Source organism: Miniopterus natalensis, chromosome 11 (assembly GCF_054644295.1).
Source record: "Miniopterus natalensis isolate mMinNat1 chromosome 11, mMinNat1.hap1, whole genome shotgun sequence".
Taxonomy (NCBI): Eukaryota; Metazoa; Chordata; class Mammalia; order Chiroptera; family Miniopteridae; genus Miniopterus; species Miniopterus natalensis.
The window spans coordinates 36,261,833-36,287,656 of record NC_142091.1 but is presented as its reverse complement, the minus strand read 5'-3'; the positions used below and the strand labels follow the sequence as shown (position 1 = coordinate 36,287,656).

General features: G+C 37.4%; 1 protein-coding gene across 2 annotated transcripts; it reads right to left on the bottom strand.

Annotated features, from left to right (window-relative positions):
• Positions 1 to 5,229: 5,229 nt before the first annotated feature.
• Positions 5,230 to 25,210, bottom strand: CLNS1A (chloride nucleotide-sensitive channel 1A). Of its 2 annotated transcripts, none has more exons than XM_016196352.2 (7): positions 25,020 to 25,210; positions 19,458 to 19,594; positions 14,222 to 14,323; positions 13,474 to 13,581; positions 12,181 to 12,354; positions 8,278 to 8,368; positions 5,230 to 5,997 (listed from the first exon to the last, which is right to left on the bottom strand). In XM_016196352.2, exons 1-6 carry the CDS (start codon positions 25,142 to 25,144, stop codon positions 8,301 to 8,303), a joined length of 714 nt encoding a protein of 237 aa, XP_016051838.1. In that variant the 5' UTR covers positions 25,145 to 25,210; the 3' UTR covers positions 5,230 to 5,997; positions 8,278 to 8,300. The 2 variants fall into 2 exon arrangements, with proteins under 2 accessions (XP_016051838.1, XP_016051839.1); XM_016196353.2 differs by having other exon boundaries at positions 19,458 to 20,303; positions 25,020 to 25,035.
• Between the last annotated feature and the right edge of the window lie 614 nt (positions 25,211 to 25,824).

Below are 25,824 nucleotides of genomic sequence, written 5' to 3'. Positions count from 1 at the left end.
TAAGCAGATGTGTTGGTGGGAGTTTGAAGCCTTCAATTTTCCTCTTCCTAGGTTCTCTAGAAGCATTCTAATCAAGTCCAACATCCCACTGAAATTCCGGCCAAGGATTTCCATGTTGTTAAAGCAAGCCCTCATCTTTCCTACCTATCAGCACCTGATATAACTGATTGCTGTCTCCTGAAAACACGTTTCCAGAAAATCATATTCTCAAGTTTCATTCATTAGTTCTCCTTTCCCCAAACTACATGATAGTTCCCCAGGGCTCAGTTCTCTGAACTCTTTTCTATTTATACTCACTCTCTTGGTAATTTTATCCAGTCCTGTGGCTTTATAGCAGCAACTATATCCTAATGACTGCCAAATTTATATCTCTAGCGTATACAACTGTTCTGAACTTGACACATACTCATCTGTGTATCTGACAGTTCTCCTTGGCTGTCTAATAACTCAAGTTGATACATGCAGCTCTTCTTAATTCAAACTGCATAGTTTATCCAATCTATCGATGGGTATTCCAGTTATTCACTTAACAATTTTTTTTAATTGATTTGAGAGACAGTGAGAGAAACAGCGATGTGTTGCTCCACTCTTCCATGCACTCACTGGTTGTTGCTTATATGTGCCCTGACCCGGGACTGAACTCACAACCTTGACGTATCAGGATGACACTCTAACCAACTGAGCCACCCTGCCGGGCACAGGATAACTACACTTTAAACCATCCTACATAATGAATAATTGTCCTTGCTTCTAAAAGCATACAAGATTCCACAACTTCTTGTGGAAATATTTTTCAGCTTAAGCACTTATTTAGATCATTTTTCTTTAGCTTTACAAATCCCGGACTCTAGGCTTCTATTTGCTATACCAGCTTCTTAACTAGCATCTTTGCCTTTAGTCTTCCTCCGTGACATGCTACATACCCAAGCTGTCCAGACTTGAAAGTCTAAGATATATAGCCCAGTTTCCTATTCCTCAGGTTAAAAAACAACAACTATTGGGGGATATATTAGTTTTCTAATGCAGCTATAACAAAGTAGCACAGACTGCATGGTTTAGAACAAAAGAAATTAATATTGTCTCACAGTTCTAAAGGCCAGAGGTCCAAAACCAAGGTGTCAGCAGGCCCATGCTCCCTCTAACGGTACTAGATCTGTTCTAGGCCCCTCTTAGCTTCTGGTAGCCCCAGGAATTCCTTGAATTGTAGATCCAGTACTACATTCTCCCATCTTCACATGCCTTCCTTTTATTCATATCTGCCTGTTTCCAAATTTTCCCTTCTTATAAAGACACCAGCCATACTGGATTAGGGCCCATCCTACTGATTTAATTTTAAATTGACTACCTCTGTAAAGACCCTATTTCCAAATAAGGTCACATTCTGAGGTGCTGGGGTTAGGACTTAAACGTATGTTCTTGGGGGGGACACAGTTCAGCCCACAAACAGGAGGAAAAAACTTGTTCCCCTCCTTTCCATCTCCTACTTCTCCCAGAAACAACTATAACCACTTTCTTATGTTCTTCCAGAAATATTTTATGTATTTACAAGCATGATACAAATAACTGCCACTGTAACATCCAGTCCCATGTGTTCTATATAAAATATCTTTTGCATCTTGATCTTTTCCATTCAATGTATCGTGTAGCTGATTCAGTATCAGTACATGAGTACTACCAAATTCTTTTTAAGGCATAGTTTTCCGTCCCTTAAACTGTGCTGTAAATTGACCCAGGCCTAATTATAAACATTGAAGTTGTTTTTAGTCTCTTGCTTTTATAAATAAAATTGCAATTAATATGCTTACATACATAACTTTTCCTAATGTGCAAATTTATCTATAGGATGAATTCCTTTAAATGGACTTTCTAGGTCAAAGAACATGTACATTTTTAAATTTGACAAATAGTGTGTCCCTGTTTATAAAAACCTTTCTTAACTTTTACTATATACAATCCCAATTTATTAAACTTCTTCCCAGCATCCAAGCATCCTTCTATTTGGGGTAATCCTCCACTGTGAGAATCTGGGCAGGGGCAATGCCCTCCAACTACAGAAGCTGACAGGGCCAGACACTTGTCTTCTGTCCCTGGCAACAAACACAATGCCAACCAGGACTTTGTGGTCACTCAAAGACATGGGGGCAATAAAGAAATCGGTCTAACAGCAACAGAGGAATCATAACATCCTATGTAAACCACTCCTAGTTGCTAATCTTTTTATTAGCCTGGTTTATTACAGCTTTCTGGTCTATTTGCATAGGCTCCTAATAATTTTTCTGTTTAAATTAGCCACATTTGGATTTATTTACAACCAGATCTTGGGCTGATCATTTTGGTCATACTTTTATGAACATAAATTGCTGCACTATCCTCAAATTTGCACCATACACTATAAAGGCTTAGACTGCTGTATTTTTGGGTAATACACATTTGTTGTTGTCATAATTTAATCGGCTATTTACTGCTACTATTGATATGCTAGACACAATTCCTTTTTCCTTTTCTAACCTGTTGCATGCCTAGAAACTAGACGCTCGGGTACACCAGACCTGTTTGTAAAGAAGTAGAGACATGCAATGAAGGCCTGAAGGTCCTATGAAAAAAATGCAGATTTCACCACAACTATTTTAACTGCTCAGTGGATTTTTAAATTTCAGGCTCCTCAGATATGTTCCATGAGGTGAGTTAATGTTGTATTTGTAGCTTCTCCTTTCCCCTATAAAAAGAAGTAATCACTACTATTGGTAATAATTAACAATTTACTGTGCCAGTTCCTAGGCCCTGTTGTTCTGAGTATATTAGTGATTCATATAATCTTCAAAATAATTTTTAAAAACCCTAAGAATTAGTTAGCTTGCATACACTTTTATTTAGCCTTCTTATCCCCAGGTTACATGTTTTATCTTCTTAAAATTATGTTAAAACAAACCCCCCCCCCCCAAAATTGTTAAAAATCAGTGAACAATACTAGCTTCACTGCTCTCCCAAAAGGTTTTCTGACTTCTCAGCTAAAATTATGAACTCCTCCATGTTACATAGTGGTTTTATTTATGTATCTATGAACAGACAGGGAGAGATGCTAGCAACAATGTTTCTGTTTCAGCTTCTTTAGCAAGAGATGGTAGTAATTCTTAGAATTCTCATAAGAAATTTGCCTAGAATTCAATTACTATATATTAGCCACAGAAGATGGTAGCAGATGTAGATTCACCCATTCTAGAAATACTTTTAAAATGGGATTTGCTTGAGAGTTAGCTTATACTGGTAGTGCTACTATGTGAAATCCTGCAGATAAACCAAATGCTATCTAAGTATCTATCTCTCTGAACAATAAGTAATCACACTTGTCTTTTTCTAAAAGTAAAGGACTATAAATTATGGTCATCTGTGCATAATCTCTCTTTAAGAATACTGGCAAAGATCCTAACATATCTCAAAATGCATAATCTACAAAGATTTAAACAAGCTTATTTGAAAAGTAATATCTGACAAACTGATCTGAGGGAGGAGGAAACCCACTGGGATCCTATCTTAATGAACACATATTAAAAACGACAGAATCTAGCAGATGACCACTAACTCTAGTCTTTAGGGATATTTTAAAAAATGGCTCACATATGGGCGGAAAATGTCTATGCCTTTCTTTAAATTTTCTCTACATCAAGAAATAAAACAATTCTAGTAACCCTACAATTAAACTCAAATAGAATTAAGAAATGTTGGCTTGCTGAACATTATGAATTTCACTTTTTAAAAGTCTAACATAATCTCTTTTTCTCACCTTCTATTTTCTCAGAGCTATACTGACTGGTATTACAGAATGTGACAGCTGACTCTTGGAAAGCCGTTTAGTCTAATCCCCTTCGTTTTACATATGAGGAAATAGGTCCAGAGAGGTTAAGCATCTTGTCTGCCCCATCAGGAGATGCTTGGCCTCCTGCATCTTATTTGAGTACATCATCCATAATACCAGGCTGACCACAGCGGTGCCTACAGGAAAACACAAAGCACAGAATCTTCTCCACATTTTGTTGGTATGTTATCAGAGCACTTGGTTTCATGAAAGTTAAGATTACAAGTCTGCAAGCATAACTTTAAAAGGAGTTCAAGGGCGGCTCCCTCTTTGAAGCATGCCTTTCCCTCCCCCCTCCCCCCAGCTGACTTTTCCTTGCCTCCGTCTTTCTCCTGTGCTTGTCCAAGGGCCCTTCTTTTGCCTCTGTAACTTGTTTCCCGAGCCCATTTCTTCTCCCGCTCACTTTTTCTACCTCTGTGACTTTCTAAATAAACTTTCTCTTATAAAATAAATAAATAAAGAAAAAGGGAACTCAAGTATAATTTCTAAGATCAGCCCATGCATGAGAATACCCTGACTGCTTACTGGAATAGATAAATGTCTAGAATAGAATGAGTGCTGCTGAGATTTGCAGCAGAGAAATTTGGGAACTTCCTGTGCTATCCATTGAAATTTTAACATTGAAAACCCCATAGTAAAAAGAACTTGCTTCTTTCCAGCTGCTGGTAGATGGCAAGGCTTAAAAATCACAGCTCACTATCTCAATGACACTAAGCATTACTTTACCTTTCAGTGAAACTATTTCCTTCTCTCTAAAGTAGGATAATAAAAACCCCTACACCTCATATGCAGTCATGAATATTATGTACATAACATATGTAGAGAACCCAGGGCAGTAGCTGGTACAAAGGTCTCAGTACATTTCAGTGTCCATTCCAAGTGAACCTTTTACTTGCATACTATAACAAATTCAGTATTTCTGAGAGGGTCCAAAAAAGAAAAATTACTTTTTCAGTCTACCATGAAGGATGAAGGGGAAACCAAGTGAAAGTGTTGAAAAGAACACTGGGCTTAGTGGTGACAAAGTTTAGTAACTAATTAGCATAGCTTTTCTCACCTTGTTTTTAAAGTCATATAATGGTACTGAAGTTCAAGTATAAATCTGTAAATACAAATTGAAAACTGAGAGTTGATAAGTATGCTATAAGAAATTACTCCTAATCCAAGCAGAGGCAGCAGAAATTCCTTAAAATGTGCTGAGTCCTTGCCCTACTAAATATTTGCCAGAAGCTCTAACAATGTACTTTCTTACTCTTTTTATGTTCATGTTCTCAGTGTAAGTCAAACAATAATAAGACCAACAAGATTCTCATTTGTTGCCATTACTTTAAAAAAACAGTTCTCATTAATGGTTTTAGTCAAGAATGAGAATACAATAACATAGAAAACCTAGATTTATTTGTTAAGCTATTACAAAGACAAAACAGTATCATGTGAAGTACTTTGAGGGCTTCATCCCAATTTCATGTGTTCTGTTACAGAAACTGAACTAAGGCTAGAAATTAAAAGCTATAACATAACCTAAAAGGCTATAACAGAGCAGACTGGTGAAACATGGTGAAAGGAGCAAAAGCTAGTCAGATGAAGCACTTGTGTTAGTATATGTGGCTGGGATGTTTCCAAAGAGGTTCCCTAGAGATGCCTGAATGAATTAATTCGGGTACCAATTAGTAAAAAGATCTTTACCCCTGTGGAGAATGAGCAGAGGCCAGGATTCATCTGAGATCTTTGTCTTTCCCGGGTAAGGGTATCCTTAGGCTCTAAAGGGGTATATCTTAGATTCAGCCTCTCCCCCATCCAGTCTACCAACACCTAAGTGCCTGTGCATTTTCACCACATAGCCCTGCTAGCTTATAGAAGATGCATACACTGAAGGCAGGAATTATAGGCCTACTCAGAGGGTTCCTAGACACAGAAAGTTCGGGGATAAATGATAAACTACAAACACCCTCTTGGTTAAGTTAATTCACCTTTGTTAATCAAGTTCATAGTTTCTTCTGCTGGTGAGAACTTGTTGTCTCAGTACAGTCTGTCTCAGGAAAGAACTGGTTCAGGTAAGTTTTGGAGAAGGAAAAATACTTTCATCAACACCCACTGCACAGTGGAAAAGGCACCAAGTTCTCTCCTACAGTTATGCGCAGAATCTGAAAAACAAAAGGTGTACAATGTTTGTAATAATAATAATAGCTGTTATTTATTAAATGCCTAATCGAGTGCCACCAGACTTAGATATTATTACATCTCAGTCTTTGCAACAATGCTGCCATCAAACCCTTCTTTCAGATGAGGAAACGGAGGATTAGAGAAGTTCTATGCCTTGTCCAAAGATTCAGAGCCAAGTACATGGTTGAGCTGTGATTCCACCATTCCGGTGCCCCTCCTTCCCCTCATCTCATGCCTTGAGAGGTCCTACGTTCGGTTACTTTGAAATTTTAATTGTTACATAAACACTCTAATTAATCCTGTTCATTCCTTAAAGGCAAATACAATTTTAAATTATTAAAATTTACAGATATTGTTTGGAATTTAGGTCAATTATCCAGATGAAGAACTTGCATAAACTTCTATGAATAAATGCCTCTCTGCTCCAACTGTAGCATAAAATGAACAGAAAACAAATCACCTCATTAGAAAGTCTGTGGCTATTTTATGGTTATTTCACCATAAAACTACATTACAGAGAATCCTAAGAATTCTCGCCAGGGAACTGCAGTGATGCCCCATTTGTGCAACTATCAGTGACAGACCAAATGAGTTTCTCATAATCCTTATTAATAGAGTGGTTAGTGTTCTCCGAATAGTCTGTTTTTCAAGAAAATATGTGAAAGCCAGATGATCAAAAAAATCTGTTTCCCAGTTTCAATAAAAGATACAAAATAAGTATTACTGAGCTGAAAAACCAACATGCTATAAAGAACAAGACATAAGAGAAGACTTAAATTTGTACCCAGAGTTCCCATGAAATAAAATACTGAAGTACTGACATCTGAAACTACAAGGTCTGAACATTAAAGTTAACAGAGCTCCAGCGGTATGAATACAATTCTTTAGCTAACTGCAGAGAAGACACTGCCAGTTTTAGACTGTATGGCTACCAATGACAGAAATAAAGGTTGTAGAAATAAAAATCAAGTATTTAAAGAAAAAGAAGAACTCTAAGAAAACATTTTCTGATAGTTCAACTGGCAGCACCTGAGATGAAAGCAGAGATCCATTATTACAATTCATGTTTAGTATCAGAAGCAAATTTATATTCATAATGGCAATAATTTGAAAGGTAAATGGAACTTGGAATAACGGATCTCACAACCTAATGAGATGCCTGACAATGGTAGAAGAGTCAAGCCAAAACACATAAATCTTGCCATGCTATTACTACCTGCTTGAATAAAATGAAGGACCTGGATATAAGTAGCACCTCAAAGGCTGGAAGAAAGCTAGTATTCGAGAAAATGTTATCAGGTAAGCAGTAGGAGGACACTACAGAGGAGAAAGAGGGATAGTAATCTAACAATGTGAAAATCTTACAGCTTATATAGAAGGGTTGCTAGGATTATTAGTCTTAGCTCTGAATGATATGAACTAGTTACATGACCCTTAGTTATTATCTAACATACAGCTGAGACATTCAAGCTGGCACAGTATAACAGATTTCTCAGAGTAACATGCAGCAAACAGGCAGGGACAAACTGAAGGTGAAGCTCATGAGAAGATCAGATGAGAGAAAATTGGCAGTGAGCTCTTGAATCAGTCAGGAAAACCAGGTATGAAGCAACTGGGAAAATGATAGCTTTTGGACAACTATACATGGACTCGTTATGGTTTGGCAAATCAGCCTGGAACAGTAAGGTGCCCAGGACTTTGGCTTGCCATTATTTTCAGAAGTAAAGAAATCAATGCAAGGTTATGATTAAAGGCTTAAACTAAGTTTGGAATTACTTCTACTTCCTTTCTGATTTGAATAGCAGTGAGTTGCAGCAAATCTCTGCTTTGTTTTTTCTGATGAACAGGTTAAGGTTTCAAACATCACAAACAGGAAAAGGTGACTCAAGAACAGACCAGGACATGATCTCAGGCTTTGCAGCTCCCACCTGAGCCAACCAGGGAGAGCTCCATTTCTGAATAAAGGACTAATGCCATTCTCCTCAGGTCACTGAAGATGGGTGTGTCTTATTCTTCCATGAACTCTCAGTGCCTGGCATGTGTTAAATGCTCAGTAAATGTTAATCAACCTGAATATCACCATGTTTGCAGACATTGATTTCTTAGAGAAAAACACACACATAATTTTCAATAATGTCAGAAATGGGTAACATTTTTACAAACTGCTCATTTTATAAAATCCACTTGAATTATGAAAATAAAAATTAAATTATTAGGCAAGATTTTCATGTTCAGTGACAAGGGAAAAATAAACTACTTACCCCAAAGCAGCATAAAATCATATTCAGTGATCAACATCTGCATCTTCAAATTGTCCAGCAACTGTGGGTGTAGTATCTACCTCCATCCCATCTGAAGAAAAAAATTAACCACTGAGCAATAGTCTACAGAGCCCTTTAGATAGGTAAAGGTTCAGCTTATATTTTGACCAGAAGGAAGCTAGTGCCCTCTGTTGGTAAGAGTTGCCATTTCTTTCTATACTGAAAATTCAAGGAACAAATTGAGAAAGAAAAATGCCACCTGTGGATTTAGGCCAAGGTAAAATGAGTTTAAACACTTAACATTTATTTTGTAAATTCTCAATCTCAACACTAACCTAATACTACCATAGGAACTTGCAAAAGCAGTTAGCATCAACTGTTCACTCTTCACAGAACTGTGCTAGGGACTTCTGTGTGACTTTTTTTTAAGTATAAAGTCCTATCCTCACAGAGCTTATGACATAATTTAGAAGAAAAGACAAAGTAGAGCAAGATTCTTGTGTTTCCTGTATATCTCACTTCATTTTTTCAAAAGGGGAGGAGGTTAGGACAAGAAAAGAAAAGCCCTCTGGAAAGAGCTGTCTACACCTCCTTTCACCACCTCCTCAGCTCCCATGTACCCCTCAGCTCCCATGTACCCCTCAGCTCTTCAGCCTACAACAGACTGGCTTCTGCCTGCTGCCCTTGGGCACTGCACCACCTGGACATCCAGCAGGGCACAAAAATGTAACATATATCTAAAATCAACTCATGGAAAATGCTTCTCTTTCCTGTCTTGCTAAAGGATACCTCTTACCTGCCCAGAAACCCTTACCACATCTCTAACATCTGTTGCTTCTATCCCAAATCTGTTAAATTTTTTGACATTCAGTGTCATTACCTAATTTGGGCCACTACCTCTCATGTAATTTAAAACTAAAATTACTTAACAGGGTTCCTCTTCTTTCCTCTAGTATGTCCCGCTGCAATTAATTTTCCATAGCATAGCCAGAGAAACACTAATCAAACTAAAAATTTTCCATGGCTTCCCACTGACCTAAGCGTAAAGTTGAAATTCTTTTATTTTTTAAGTATATTTTTATTGATTTCAGAGAGAGGAAGGGAGAGAGAAATAGAAACATCAATGATGAAAGAGTCAATGATTGGCTGCTTCCTACACCCCCCCCACTGGGGATCGAGCTCGCAACATGGCATGTGCTCTGACCAGGAATTGAACTGCAATCTTCTGGTTCATGGGTCAACTATCAACTACTGAAGCACACTGGCTGGGAAAATTGAAATTCTTTAACACAGCTTTAAGTTCCTTTAAGATACAGCCGAGTTCACTATCTACTTTATCTGTTGCTATACTTACTCTCAAGAATTCCAGACATAAAACTCCTTTCAGTTCTCAAAGCTGAATGGTCTGTTGTACCTTAGCACATGGATGACCCCTTTACCTGCCTTCTCCCCAATCTGTATGCAATCCCTCTTCACCAGGGTCACTTTTATCCATCTTTCAGATTGTGGCTTAGATGTTAGTTATTCCATGAATCTTGATTCTCTCCCAGACTATCCAGGCTGGGTAAAGGGTCCAGTCTCTGAATCCAGTTACTTAAGCTTCCCTTGTATCTCAGTGCTGTACTACAATGTACTGTAACTGCCCAATAAGCTAACTTATTTTTCTCTTTTCTAAAACTGATACCAAGATAATCTCTCTTGGGCACTGCCATAGTCTCTACCTGGCACAGTAGCGCAATAAACACCTTTTAATATAAATAAGAACATGAAGCACTGAAATGCAACTAGTAGATATATGTGTGGTTAAATGGCAAAAAGACTGAAATTACTAAAACAGACCTCAGGTGTTCTCACCACACACATACACACCAAAAGGTAACTATGTATGGAGATGGAATTTAGCTTGACTACAGTAGTCATTTCACTATGTATGTATATCAAAACATCATATTACACATCTTAAATATATACAATTTTTAAGTTTCAAAAACAGAAATCAATTTTTTCAAAAAGAAAAGGTCAAACTAACTAAATTAATGGCAAAAGAGTGCTATGAGTACTCAGGAGTTTAGAAGATGTGGAATGGTATAGGTTGAAGATGTTTTATATACAGGTAATCTTCAATAAGCTAATAAGGCTTAGGAATAAAAGTTAAAAAAAAAATCTCACTTTAGCAAAGTGTTTGAGACCATAAAATCATTTGCTACAAAGCATTAAATAAGGAATTTTACAATTAAAAAACAAAAAAGCTTTCAATGATGAAAGGCTTTTCGATGGTCAAGGGCACTCTCCAGTCAATCACTGTAATAAAAAAGGTAACAGCTTGCATTCTTTCAGCTAAGAGTTTGGCAGAGCACCAGAAATCATCTGAGCCATCTCACCCTAAAGCCTACATTAGAGGCTCACCAGCCAATGCATAAAATGGAGAGGAGACATAAGGAATAACACTGTGACCCAAAGCCTAAATTTTCCAAATTAAAATATCCCGGAACTTCAGGATCAATGTGCTGTGTGTATGGAGATATTGACCAAAGCACTATGAAACTTAAATGTACCAATAAAAAAAAAAGATGGTAACTCTCTTTAAGAATATTTTGCATCACTAAAAATGAAAAGCATTAAAATTCTGTAGCAACATAAATTATTAACATATATTAAATACATGTAAGATGCAAGAAGTGCTTATAACAGTGCCTGGTATATTATTTTTTGTATATTAGCTCATTTAATCCTCTCACCACTTATTAGCTTTGACATGAAACAAGTTATGTGACCTTTCTGTGCCTGAGTTTCTTCATCTGTAAAATGGGGATCATAATAGCATCTGCCAGAGGGTTCTTGGAAGGATTAAATGAGTAAATATTTGTCATGTGCTTAAATTAGGGGCTGGCACATAAGAGCACTATCTAAATGTTTTATTGAGGGTAACAGGAACAAGACTGGAGACATCTGGGGCAAAGACAGAGCTGTTTCCTCAGAGTCAGAGTGACAAGTTTGAACTTTATATGGTGAGTATCAGGCAACCACTTGAGCAGGTATCTTTATATAGGGGTGACATAGAGGGTTCTCAGAAGATTAATATGGCACAGTGAGCTGGAGGAAGGGATAATGGAAGCAAAAAATTTACTACTGTAAATCCAGTATGAGAAGAAAAGGGCCTAGGTTTGGAAGACAGCAAGGGTAATAGCAAGGAGATCTAAAAGTCACTTAAAAGAAAAATCCATGGAACTCAGTACTGGATTGAATAAGAGAATAAATGGTAAAGGTTGAATCAAAAAATAATACTTCAGGAATCTAACTGAGTTAGGATACTTAGAAAAGGGAACCAGTTTAATAAGGAAAACATTTACAAAGAAGCTTACAAATATGAAACAATTAAAACATAAACATTTAAAACCACTTGTATAAGGTCCAGATGTTGGTCACAAAAAAGAACCAAAGTTTCCTGAATGCTGCCTAGCCCTTTAAATCAGTTGACTATCCTAGTTTTGCATATAATCATGTAGGAATTCATTTTAAAAATAAAAATGGCAGCATAATATGTGCACACACACACACATACATACCCATAAGCAAACAACCAAAAAGACTGGAAAGAGATGCAACAGAAAATTAACAGATGTCTTCAATTAGAATTATACTTGATTTTTTACTTCTTCTTTTCCTGTGCCCACTTTTTAAATAACTGACTGTGCACATAGACTATTTTTGTATTAGGGGAAAAAAAGTTTAAAAAATTTACACGAGAATTCCCATTCTATATAATTCTACATTTGCTTCCTACACTATAAGGAGTTAATTCTGAGATTTCTCTTAGTTTCCAAAAGAACCTATACATGTCTCCCCACAGATTACCTTTTTGCCTAAGTGAGTATCTAACTGATGAGAATGAAGGATACTTACCTTCATAGTCTCTTATTGAATCTTCTGTCCGGACTCCAGCCATGTTATACTGGCTGCTCACAGACTGAGAAAGCATTCCTTCTAATCTCTCCAGTGTGGCCTGGCCTTCAGCTGTTAAATGGGATAATCCTTCTTCATAGGTGTAAAATGTAGGGATGTCTCCCTGCCCTTGTTCTAAACAAATCAAAAACTTTTAAGCTATTACAACACAATGGGGGGAAAAATGAATACTCAATAACACATTTACTGAAGATAAGGTACAGTGAAAAAAGGCTTCCAGGAAAATACTTTTCAACATTCATTTAACACACACATATAGGTTATTTGTTGAAGACAGAGATAAAGAAAAATGTCCCTACCCTCTAGGATAAGAAGGGATTCCAAGATAGTTAGTAAAAAGCAATTCCCAAAGAATCAAATGTCCAGAGACTAGAAGGAAAGGGGGGTAATTCCTGAGGCTACAGAGCCTTGTATTATTCCAAGGTGGAAAATTTACTGATGAGTGCAAATTAATTTGCTAGTAATTGGTACTGGAGGTTTTTTCCTTATTAAAATACACGTTCATTTTTAAAAGATCAGAAATTCTGGAAAATACAAAAAGGATTTTTTTAAAAAAGAGAATCTCCAAAAATCTCAGCTAAGATGAAAATGTGTTTAGATATATAAAGGAAAATGCCAGAAATGAGTCTGTCTCAGGCCAAGAAGTGGATACTTATGGAGGAAAGTGTTTTAGAGAGCAGGACTGGTGCACAGGAGACCATGGGGAAAACAAAAGAGAACAGCAGGCACCTCAAGTTACAAGACTCCACCAACCTACTGACTGCATTCTGGTCTTAGGAAGGAAGGGGAAATACCCTTAAATAAACACAGTCTGGTTCTGGGAAAAAGAAATAACTTTGGAAGTGAGCTGTCTAAAAGAATATGTTAAATAACAATGAAGATAAATCAGGTTTTAAGTGATAAAGGAAGAAGGCTTGTTCCCTGGTAGCAACTGCATTAACTCTCCTGATTACCCACTTTCCTATCTACCATTTTCTTTCCTTCCATTTATCTCTATCCATTTTTTCTCCACACCACCCCAATAATCTCTACTTTTTACCATCAAGCTTGGAAAGCCCAGAAATTTTTCCAATTTGGCTTACACACAAGTTGTGCTAGTCACTTTCATTATAATATATTATATAGGTACTTAATAGAGATATAAAGATCTATAATTTTATCCCCTTAGTATAAATAATTGCTTAAAATGAAACACTTACACATAAACACTTTTAAAAAATTCAATTCACTAACCATGTGCTTCCACATCATATTCTTCTCCATCATAATCATCTGAATCTTCATCCTCAGGATCTGGATGCAAAGCTTGGCATTCACACATTGCAGTGAACATTGCCTCCACTGAAGGAAATTGAATTATAATTAATATTTCTTTTTGGCCAAGGTGCAACAAAAATTTAATTAAATAACCATCAGTGCAAATAAATTTAATGAGTAAACGAGAGGTATACTAGGGTCACAATATTCACAAAAACTGCCAAATTCCAAGGAGAATCAATCTTGAAAAGTGCTTCATGGCAATGAACAAGTCACAAAACAATAAGAGTTCATTTCAAGATACTGAGATCTCTTCATGTGTGGTTGGATTTTCTGAGATAAAAAGTCAGAGAATCCTGGTCAGACTGCCAGTATCAAAGTGAAGCCCCTCATAGCTAAAAGGGCTCTTCAGTTATCCCGACATCGTCCACTTTGGAACCGCCAAGACTCCTCTGCCCTCCATCTGGTGAGATTCAGTCATAAAATATGTTTCACCATTGTAAAAATAACCAGATTCCTCCATTCACAAAACACACAAAAGAACATGGTATCTACTATACATGCACAATCACTGATATTGATAGGTATCTGGTTCTCAATATTACAGATGCTAAAATGAAGAAAAAGCAGAAGAACGGAGGCAAAGAGGGTACAAGTAAAAGTGTGTGTCAGTGGGGAAGACCTGGTACACAAGGGAAAAGAATCAGTTCTATAGGACACTCACATGCTGACTTATCACTAGGCACAAATCTAAATTCAGCGATAGGTTCAACATCATCATCACTGTCTTCCTCTTCTTCATCAGCAACAGATTCTTTTGATTCTTCTAGAAAGGGGATAAAAATAACTTTTTAATTATGTTGTTTTGAAAAAAAGCCTAAAAGACTTTCTTAAAGGATGCTTATTGATGTATCTAAATGCTGAATTCAATTTTTACTTCGTATTACAGAAGGTTATTTTAGAACTAAAAAAACTCTGGATAGCCTCTCTGGTCTAGTCACCCTGTACTTTACTAAGCCCAAGGGGTTCTAAACCCCCTCAGGGTCATGGTGGGAGTGAGGAAACTCAGTGAGGCTTCTAATAAATAGTTCCAATGCCACTTCCTCCTTTTAGCTTTCACTCTGTAACAAAGGATAGAACAGCAGTTTATAAAGCACTGATGTATTCATCATCAACAACTTACAGATGAGAAACCAAGGCCATACAAATTAATTGACCCAAAAGATAAATTAACAAAGTCTGTAAGCAAGAAAAAATACAAATGTTCAATAAACAGAATATGCACATGCTGCTGGTGGATGTGGAAATTGCTACCATCACTCTGGAGATGCTATTACCCAGCAATTCCTGGTCTAAGTACATATTGTGCAAACAAGGAGACTGTATGTAAATGTTTATTAAAGTTCTGTATGTACTAGTGAATATATAAAAAATACATGATCAAAAAAGGAAATAGATATTATAACCTGATCATATTATGTTTGCAGATAGCAGTTAAAAATGAACAAATGTGATTTATATCTATCAAAATATATACACCTGAAAGTAATACAAAATAATGTTGAATGTAAACTGTAATTGAAAAATAAAATTAAAAAAATAATTTAAAAAGCCCTGGCCAGTATGGCTCAGTTGGAATATCGTCCTGTACACCAAAGGTGGTGGGTTCAATTCCTGCTCAGGGCACATATGGAGGACAACTGATTGATGTTTCTCTCTCACATTGATGTTTCTCTCTCTTGCTTTCTCCCTTCCTTTCTCTAAAAATCAATAAAAAGCATATCCTCCAATGAGGAAAGAAATAATAAAAAAATATATGTAACTGAGTGAAAAAGGTAGTTGCAGAATATATATAACACCACTTACATTAAAACTTTAAACAAAAAACCAAATCATTATACTGCTTACAGGTCTATATTTAGTAAAAATCTAAAAGCATAGACAGGAAGAATACATGCCATCTTTAGGATAACATATAATTCCAGAGACAGAGAGTAGGGAATGAAATGGGAAAGGACACAAAAAGGATTCCAACAGTATTGATGTACTTTTATTTATTTGAAAGACCAGAGTAATTATGGAAAATGTTATAATTTATGCTAGATATTGAATAATGAAAATTTTTTATTACTCTGTGCACTTTTCAATGTTTTAATTACTTCATAAGAAAAAAAAGTCAACAAAATACTTAAATAGACTCCCAAAACATTAAAACATGTTTAAAACTAATAATCTTCTCCATACAGATGAAGATAGTAGTGGCTGCTATTTACTACTATCCAAAGTGTAAATTGATATACATTCTGGAAAGCAATTTGACAATATATGTTAAGAGCTTTAAAAATGCTTATTACCTTTAATTCAACAATTCTACTCATAGGAATCAATTATAGGGAGATATCCACTAAATCTTTTTTTTATAGTTTTTTTTTTTATAAGTCATACAAGCTCACTGTAGAATGAAAAAAATAGGTAAGTAAAAAGGAAAAAAATTTTAAATGGCCACTATTAGCAGTTTTAAATAACCGATTTTAAAGGACTTTATCTGTCCTGTTTCTGTTATTATATTGTTAAATATAATACACATGTCCTCCATAAACAAGTTAAAACAATACAAAATATTGGAGAACTTTAAGTAATTCTAAATAGTTGAATATACTATAGTACTACCAAACATTTCAATGCATTTTAAAAAACAAAATGAGCCCTGGCCGGTGTGGCTCGGTTCGTTGGAGCGTCGTCCAGTACACAGAACGGTGGTGGATTCCATTGACGGTTGGGACACATACCGGGGCTGCGGGTTCAATCCCCGGTCAGGGCGCGTGCAGGAGGCTGCCGATCGATGTTTCTTCTCACATCGATGTTTCTCTCTCTCTTTCTCTCTCTCCCTCCTCTCTCTAAAATAAATAAAAAGCATATCCTCAAGTGAGGAAAAAAACTGGTACCATACTGTAATTATTATTCTATAACTGAATGAACATCATTTTTTAACTTACATAAACAATACATGCTGTTAAAAAAAATAATTGAAAGAGTCTATCTAAAAGGACTCAAAGGAAAAAGTCCCTACAACCCTAGTTCTCTCCCTAGAAATAACCACTATTAAGTTTCTTTTATACAGGGGTGGGCAAAAGTAGGTTTACAGTTATAATACAAATATATACAATAAAAAATTAATAAATAGCTATACAAGAATAAACTCCATATTTCGCATACTCACAACTGTAAACCTACTTTTGCCCACCCCTGTATCCTTAGGAATCTACCTTAGGGCAATAAATAGAAGTGTAATGTAGTATTTTTACAAAAAATGACCATGACCAACACTCATCATCTCATGCTAGAACACAGTAGTGGCTGCCACACTTTCAGTCTTTTTTCAACAATGGGAATGAATTTTTAGTTATTTTAAAAATAATCTAATGTCCTCAACATAAGCTGATGGTCCATTTTAAAGAGGTTTATGGAGGCTATGGTCTGCTAGCTCAGTTGGTTAGAGCACCAACCCAATAAGCCAAGGTTGTGGGTTTGATCCCCAGACAGAGCACATATAAGAATCAACCAATGAATGCATAAATAAGTGGAACAACAAATTGATGTTTCTCTCTCTCACTAAAATCCATCAATAAAGAAAAAATTTTAATTGACTACTTTAAAAAAATTTAAAAATAAAGAGGTTTATGGAGGTAAGCCAAAGAGAAAAAAAGTCTGGAGCTTAGAGAATCAGGACAAAAGGAATAAAATTTGGGAAAATAGGATCAAGCATGTGTAACTTATGAGAAGAATGGAGTTCCAGAAAAAAAAGAACTGGAGAATCATTGAAATAAATGTAATCCAAGTAAGATAGAAAAGTCCTAATCCCATCAATTTCAAGAAAATACAGAGCAAATGTTTAAAATGTCTACACCAAGCCTACTGAATCCTTACTTCCTAGTTTGGGACTCCCAACATTTGCATTTTTAACAAGAGCCCCAGGTTTCTAATGTGCAGCCAGATTTAAGAACTAAAGACTATTACAGTCCCCTAATTTTTCTGGATGAAACTGGGGTGCAGAGAGATGAAAATGACCTGCCTACCAAGTTAATGAGCCTTCTTATTCAGTGTGCTTTTCTCTTTACCTAGTTTTATTCAAGCTAGATTTATTTGAACCCTACCTCTCTAACCTTATTTTTTTACCTTTGACCAATGACAATGCTCTACACTATTTATGGGCATTTCACATCGGCATTTGGAATTGACTGACAAGGATACCTCTAAGGTTTTCCATTTCTACAAATGAATAAATGAATGCCTTAAACTAAACATGATACATAATTCTCTTGGTTATGAAATCAAATTTGCATTTACTTAGATAGAAAGTAAACTTTGTGCCCAATACCTCACTTGGAAGCCTTACTACAACCTAAGGTCAAAGGCTTTTCCTTTTCCTTACCCTTTCAAACTTGACCAGATTTTTATCTATCTTTGCACCCTCCCTTTCCAATGACAATGAAATCTTACAACAAAAATATTTTCAGATAGCTGAATCAGTCATTACCACTCAATGAGGCAGACATGCCAAAAGCCCTAAAAATTACTAAAAAATTGGTGTCACAATGAATATAAATGGTCATCTTATATCTAAAATTATATTAAAACCCCAAATTGAAGGAGCAATAGCTCAATAGGCAAACTAATGGGATTGTCTCTTATACATTATTTCAAAGAACAGCCCATTATTTAAAAGCAAAAGTTTACTAAAGGTGTAACAAATGTCCTTCAATTCCAAAGTTCTGTACTTCCATAAAAAATGAACATATTAAACTAACACAATATACTGTATCAACTTCTCAGTTTTTATCTTGTGCCTAACTTGTTTCTCATTGAGAATTCTATTTTTTTAAATTGATTTTTTTTTAAGAAAGAGTGAGAAAGGGGGGGGAGAGACAGAAACACGTCAATTTGTTGTTCCACTTATTTATGCATTCATTGGGTGCTTCTTGTATGTGCACTGACGAGAGATTAAACCAGCAACCTTGGCATATCGGGAAGACATGCTAGTCAACTGAGCTACCTGGGCTCATTCGGAATTCGTACAACCCATAGTTTACAACCTAAAAATTTGATTTTTTAATCTTTCTTACTCCATCTTTCATCAACCTCACTAGATTTTTATGAATCTTGATAGTTATCTCCAACAGCAAAATTTGGGAATCTTGTATCCCATAGTCTCTCAACCTTGACACTATTGACATTTGAACAGGATAATTCTTTGTTGTGGTAGGCTGTCCTGTGCGTTGTAGGATGTTTAGCAGCATCCCTGGCCTCTAACTACTAGATGCCAGTAGCACTCCTCCCCACTCCAGTCATGATAATCAAAATATCACTGCTAAGTATAGGGGGAGGGCAACATCATCCCCCATTGATAACAGGGCAACACAAAATAAATCAGGTTCTATCTTAAACTCTTGGAAGCACAAAGTATACTGATCCAAGCTTGTAAGGGTGGCAAATATAAATGCCTTTACAAAGAGAAAGAAAATAAACAGTTAAACTCAAGATGAAAAATTAGAACTATAAATCCTTAATAATTGAACAATTCTAAGTACAAACACACAGAAAACAAAAGGCAGTGTCCAAATTATTTTACTGTGCTAAAATTTTGCTTAAGGAACTATTATCCATAATAGGCCAACAGCTTGAACATTACATTGATTATGATCACAGACTGCTTTTAAAAATACAATACGCTACCAAAGGTAGCTCAAGATTAAATTACGTAAGCCCTGGCCGGGTAGCTCAGCTGGTTAGAGCATTGTCCTGATACACCTAGGTTGCAGGTTTGATCCCCGGTCAAGGCATATACAAGGAGCAACCAATGAATGCATAAATAAGTAAAACAACAAATAGATATTTCTCTCTCCTCCCCCCCAAATCAATAAATAAAAATTAAAAATATAAGATTAAATTACCATACATACCTTCAAATTTGGCATTCACCATAACATATAAATGCTCTCGTGGATAGGCATTTAGATCTCTGGACACTGCATGCAAACTAATGGTAGGGTATTCCAGAGAGAATCCCAATCCAGAGCCATCTAACCAAGACAGGCGGCTGAAAAACATGTTTTAAGTAGATTATTTCAAGCAATTAAATCCTAACTTAACCTCCTGAAGTTTATAAAGGTTCGGCTTGGATACTTTTATGCATAATTATGAATAATTTCAAGCTTACTGTTTAGAAATATTCCTAAAATAAGAAAATTCAGCAGCAGAAATTGAATTTCTTTAAGACCAATTCTGTTACGGTCTTTTTTTCTCCAGCTAAAAATTCAGGTAAATAGGAAATGCAATTTTTCTTAATTCACATGTGTGTTCTGTGCCCCTTATGCTTGCTCTTATTTGGAAGGTCTTTAGGCGCCTTCTTTGCTTTTGCAAATCCTCTTGTCCGGTTAAGTCCCAGCTCTTCCTTGAGACTTCCCTCTAATTACTCGAGTCCATAATGATTTCTTCTTTCTCTAAATTGCACTTATGCCTAGTAATCTACCACTTAGCATTTAACTTTATGATAATGAATCTGATACGTGCCCTGACCAAATGTAACCTACATGACAGGAGAACTTATCATATTCTTTATTTAACATTCTTCAAAACCTCTAGGAGAGTGCTCAGCATGTAAGTATGCAATAAATACTTGGAAATCACTCATTTCTCCACTAATCCTACATTAAATTATATACACATGGAATGGCTATAATCATACTTACCACAAGTTATTCACACCGAAAGACAGACTTTATGAAGACTTTTCATTTATTCTGCAGCTTTAAGAGAAAGCCACAGGTAAGTAAAGTCTAGTTTTAAGCAAGCTTGCAAGTGGTCAGCAAGTGGTCAAATGTGAATACTTTATTGGTGTAGAAAGGAAACATATCACCAAAATGAGTTCTGAGTTAGGGCGGGCTAATTTTCTGGTAATACTTCACCCATCTGGAACTGCACCGCTTAGCAGGAAAAAGAGTAGCAAAAATGTCAAGACACAACAAAAGTTAATGCAATCCAGTGGTTACAAAGGGCTGGAGGGAAATAGAGAGTGACTGCTAATAAGTGCTGATTTCTTTTTTTTCAATATATCTTTATTGATTTCAGAGAGAGGAAAGGAGAGGGAGAGAGACAGAAACATCAATGATGAGAGAGTCATCGATCAAGCCCACAACCCGGGCATGTGCCCTGACCGGGAATGGAACCCCCGATCGCCTGGATCCCAGGTGGAAGCTCAACCGCTGAGCCACGCCCGGCCGGGCTAGCTGCTGATTTCTTTAGGGGGAAATGAAAATACTCTAAAACTGATTGTGGTGATGTTTACCCAACTCTGTATATAGACTAAAATCCACTAAATTGTACACTTTAAACGTACAATGAAGAATTGTATGTTACATGAATTACAATATCTCAATAAAGCTGTTGTTTTAAAAAGAAGTTAATACAATATAGCCCCTGTATCACTTTATTTTCCACATAATTTTAACAAGTCTGGTTGTCTAATCTGTAACCAAGCAAAAACAGATACAGTAAAAGAAGTTAGGACTCCCTTGGGCAGGAACAATGACAGAGCAGCAGTCAGCTCATTCATATTCAATGTAAGGGGAGGCTGAACTCACACTTCAATCCCCCTAAAGGAAATCAATGTCTAACAGCATAATACAAGTATATAACACATGATGACCCTTACTTATCAAAAACTAAGGCAGAATTAGATTGGGGTGAAAACTGTACAACTCTGTAAGTATACTAAAATGTAATGAATTGTACACTTAAAAAACAAAAGCAAAAAAGGAAAATAGATACTATCATTTGGAAAGATTTTCATTGAACATGCTTATTTAAAAAAGAAAACCTGGGAGGCTTAAATTGATCAGACTTAAGGAGCTTAAAGTGGGAAAAGCTCTAGAAATGATCTTTCAGAATAACTCATCCCATTAGTCCCAAGGAAATAGATTTTATTATTCTAATTATATTGTGCATGCTTTATGTGCCTTTCCTATCCACTGCTTTCGTCTCAATGTGGACATGAAATAGTGGTCATGTGTCACAGAAGTTATAGCCAGTCCCTTACTAAAGGAATTATTATCTTAAGCAAATAAACTCCTTTTTCCCACCTCAAAACTACCCTGACATTATCACAAGCCAAAGAGGAGTATTCCAAATTTGGGTGTCCAAAATTTCAACTAACCAGAGCCACAAAATTTTCTTTAATGACTCATTTAGGAGATGGAAAAATTGAAATACTATAAACAGACTCAGTAGCTACCAAATTATAGCCTTTACTTTTAAAAGCATGTCATAATTGCTCTGTAGTTCCCTACTGCTGGCAAGACACAAATGCTGCCCCAACAAAGCATTTCCTACAGAACTCTCATAATCTTATATATGGATATAGATTATATACTCTACAGAAGACAAGCAAGTTCCACTTAAAAGCAACATTTACTCTGTCATTAAGCTCTGATTTTTATTCATACTCTTTTTATATATTCTAGAAGAAATGTCCTCCAAAACCAAGAAATCAAACTAACTATACCCAGTCCCAAAGAAACCATGAGTCACAAAAAAGAAAACCAAGAACTGAAAGCCAATAAGCATGCAGAGGAATGTTTTGCTAGTTTCCAGTGCTTTTTGGACAGCATGATCAGTGTCCTTTATTACTGGAATGGGGTGAAAAAGCAGGACAGGAAGGTAAGAGAGGTCTTGAATTTGGGTTGGTTTAATTATTTGGTTTCACATTAACTTTGGATTAAGACATAAAATGTAATACTTCTAAGTTTAAATTACCTTCTGATTTTTTAAAATCCTCACCTGAGGATATGCTTATTGATTTTAAAGAGAGGAAGGGGGAGAGAGAGAAATATTGATGTGAGAGAGGAACATCAATTGGCTACCTTCTGTATATGCCCCAACTGGGGATTGAGCCTGCAACCTAGGTATGTGCCCTCACCTGCAACCTTTTGGTGTACAGGACCAACTGAGCCACCCAGCCAGGGCAAAATTAACAATTTTTAATTTCATTACCTATTTTTTTTTACCTGTTTCAAATTACCTATTTTAAGTAACTCAAGCCTCTGTTCCCTTATTTGGATAAAAAGTCAACTTCCTATGAAAACTAAGCTTTGAAAATAAGCCTAAGAATTCTAAATCTCTCAATATACATCTGAGAAAATATTTTTACCTAAAACCAAATCAGACCCTGTCCCTCTTTGCCTAAAATCCTAAAACAGTTTCTGCAAAACCTAAGGGCCATGGCTCATGAACATGGCTACACACACACACACACAAATAAAATACACATACATACATACAAACATACATAGATCCTGGCACAATACTGTTTTCTCACCCTTGCCCCTCAGCATCCTATTTCTTCTAATTAGAACATTTCCCCTTATCACCAATCTCATCCCCCTGCCTGTTAATACTCATTTGTCACATCCTCTAGGAAGCTTCCCAGTTTGATGAGAGCATGACTCTCTCAAGACTTGGAAATGCTAGGTAGGAAAGAACAAAAAGGGAAAAGAGACTAACGATGAGTAAAGAGGGATGAAAAGATGTCCAAGGTACTGGCAATGTTCTATTCTTAACCTGCACGGTGGATATACAGGTGTTAGTTTAATTATAATTCTTTAAACCATAGGTATATAGCTTACATTCTTTTTTGTATGTATATTTTACAAAAATATTTTCTTAAAGAGAGGTAAAAGATTTGTTAATAAAAAGTTGAAATAAAAAAATTTTTTAAACAGATAAGAATTTAGAAGGAGTTTGTACTTTCTGAGTGTGGTAACTGTATTGTGGTTACACCGGAGAATGTTCTTGTTCTTGGGAGGAAACACTAAAAAGTATTTACAAGTAAAGTAACAACATGTCTGCAAGTCTCAGCTCAAAAAAAGGAGATAAACATGGCAAAATGTTAACAACTGATAAACCTTTGTGAAGGGTCTATGGATATTAACTAACAAGATTTGCAAGTTTTCTTGAGGTCTGAAATTTTCAAAATGAAAAAACAAGTATAGAACCTTCCAAAAAAGGGGGCCATATTATTGCAAGGGCCAATATACTGAGAGAAAAAGAACTGTGTAAGCAATAGGAATATATCTGTGCTCCACTTTCCATCACTTATATCACTATCAATACCCAACAGATGCTTTTCAGATTTGACTTTGACTATTCCTCTCTCTTCTCAAGTCTCTTCTTCCATGGCCTTCCTCATAATGCAGATGTGTCCCCAAGGTTCTATCCTTGCCCCTCTGCTCTTCTGGGGGTCTAATCTATTCCCATGAGTATATGCTAACACTTACACTAATGATTTCCAGATCCCTCTCTTTAATACCACTCTCTGAAGACACACACATATTTCTATGTCTTACTAATCCCCGCTGTCCAAACCAAACTCACTGCCTGCAGCTCAGCCCAAGCTTGTCTTGCCTTTCATCCATTCTTCCTAACTCAGTGACTGGCGAAAGGCCTAAACATTGTTCAATGTCTCCATTTCCCTCTAAACCAAAGGTGTTTACATTCTTTGTGTGTCCTCTTGCAGCAGGCAGAATTCTGGCCCCAGTGACCTTCATCCCTGGGAGTTAAGACTGTGAATATATTGTTACCTGGCAAATGGGAGTTTGTGGATGTAATTAAGGTTATTAATCAGATGACAACAAACATGGAGATTATTCTATACTATGTGTGTGGGTCACCTGTAATCACACCAGCTCTTAAAAGCTGAGAATTTCCTCTGGTCAAAATGAGTCAGAAGAGAATGTATGAGATGTGAAGGGCAGTGAGGATTCAAGGTTTCACTGTTGGCCTGATGACTGATGAATGGAACCATTACCTCAAGGAAAACAGGGGACTCAGTTCTACAACCGCCAATATTGAGGATGTGCCTGCCTGTGAAAGTACAAAGTGCTCCAGGTGGCCAAATAAAAGGGCTAATCCCTCTAGGAATGGAAATGGGGAGTCAGAAATGGGACATGGGACATGAAGAGTCAGGCCCCGAGGAATATGACCCCAGCCTGCGTGGGGCTGAAGGTGTTCCTCTGCCCACCCATCCCTGCAGAAAAAAAATACAGCCCTTACCCGAACTTTCACAACGTTCCACAATCTGCTCTAACCCTGCACAACCTGCCCACGGCAACATCTCCCGCACCTGTTCATCGGAAAAGACAGGCAGGCACATCGATGACTCTCACTCAGGGTCTGAAAACTCAAAACCTTAAAACGAGACCGTGAGGGAAGGGCAACGCGCGCACCACGCCTCCGGTAAACAGGGGGGTCAAACGCATCATCAATGAGAAATCCACCTGAAGAAGAGAGAAAAGAAAGCTCCGGAGGGGAGAGTACAAGAACAATCGAGTCTGTCTCCCAGCGGAGGAGTCCCCGAGGCTACGCGGAGCCTGCTCCCGCTCCCAGAAGCCCCCGAGGCCGCGGTCTCGCCGCCGCTCCTTCGCACCAGGAGGCGCGCAGGGGTAGCGCCCGGGAACAAGGGACCCTACCTCTCAGCTATGTAAAGAGTGCCGGTGCCGAGGCCCTTCCCGTTCAGCACCGCCTCGGTATCGGGCTGCTGCTGCCGGAGCCCCTCAGCCGACCCGGGTGGCGGGAAACTTTTGAGGAAGCTCATCGCGGTAGTGAGGCCGAAACACAGACCAAAACGGAGCCGAAACACTGCAAATCCAGCTCCCCGCGGCCCGCTCCGGAAGCGATGGCAAGTACCCCGGAAGAGCAACTCTTCTGCACCGGAACTTGAGCACCACCCACCATAGAGACGAGACGCTCTAGAGCTAGCTCTCGGAGGCCTGAGAGTATCTGGCCGTGAGCGTCACGGTGGCTGCCCTTCCCCTTTACCTCGCCATTTCTAAGGCTCCAGGCTTGGAATAACTGTGGGTTCTTTCCCACATCGTACTTCAGGGTCTGCACGGCACCCGTGTGAGAGAGGAAGCACAAGGAATTATAAATTCCTCTTTCTACAAAAAGGTAAACGGAGGCCTGAGACATGGCGTCCATTGCCTGAGGATGCACGGGAAGTAGAGACCACACTGACCTAGAGGTCAGAGGTCTCCTCGTTGGCTTCAAGGCCCTCTCAACCTGGACCCGCCTACTCCCGGCTAGTTCACGTCTCAGCCGCCACGCCCCAGACATCAGCCTAGGTCCTGACACTGCCCTGGTGCAGGAGCCATGTGTCCCCACGTCTCTAGCAGGCAAACGAAGCCAAAGAGGTAATCAGCTCTGGTGAAGAGCTGGGTTCGTCTGTAAGGAGATGGGATGCTGACGGGAGAGAACCCACCAGATTTGGAACTCTGT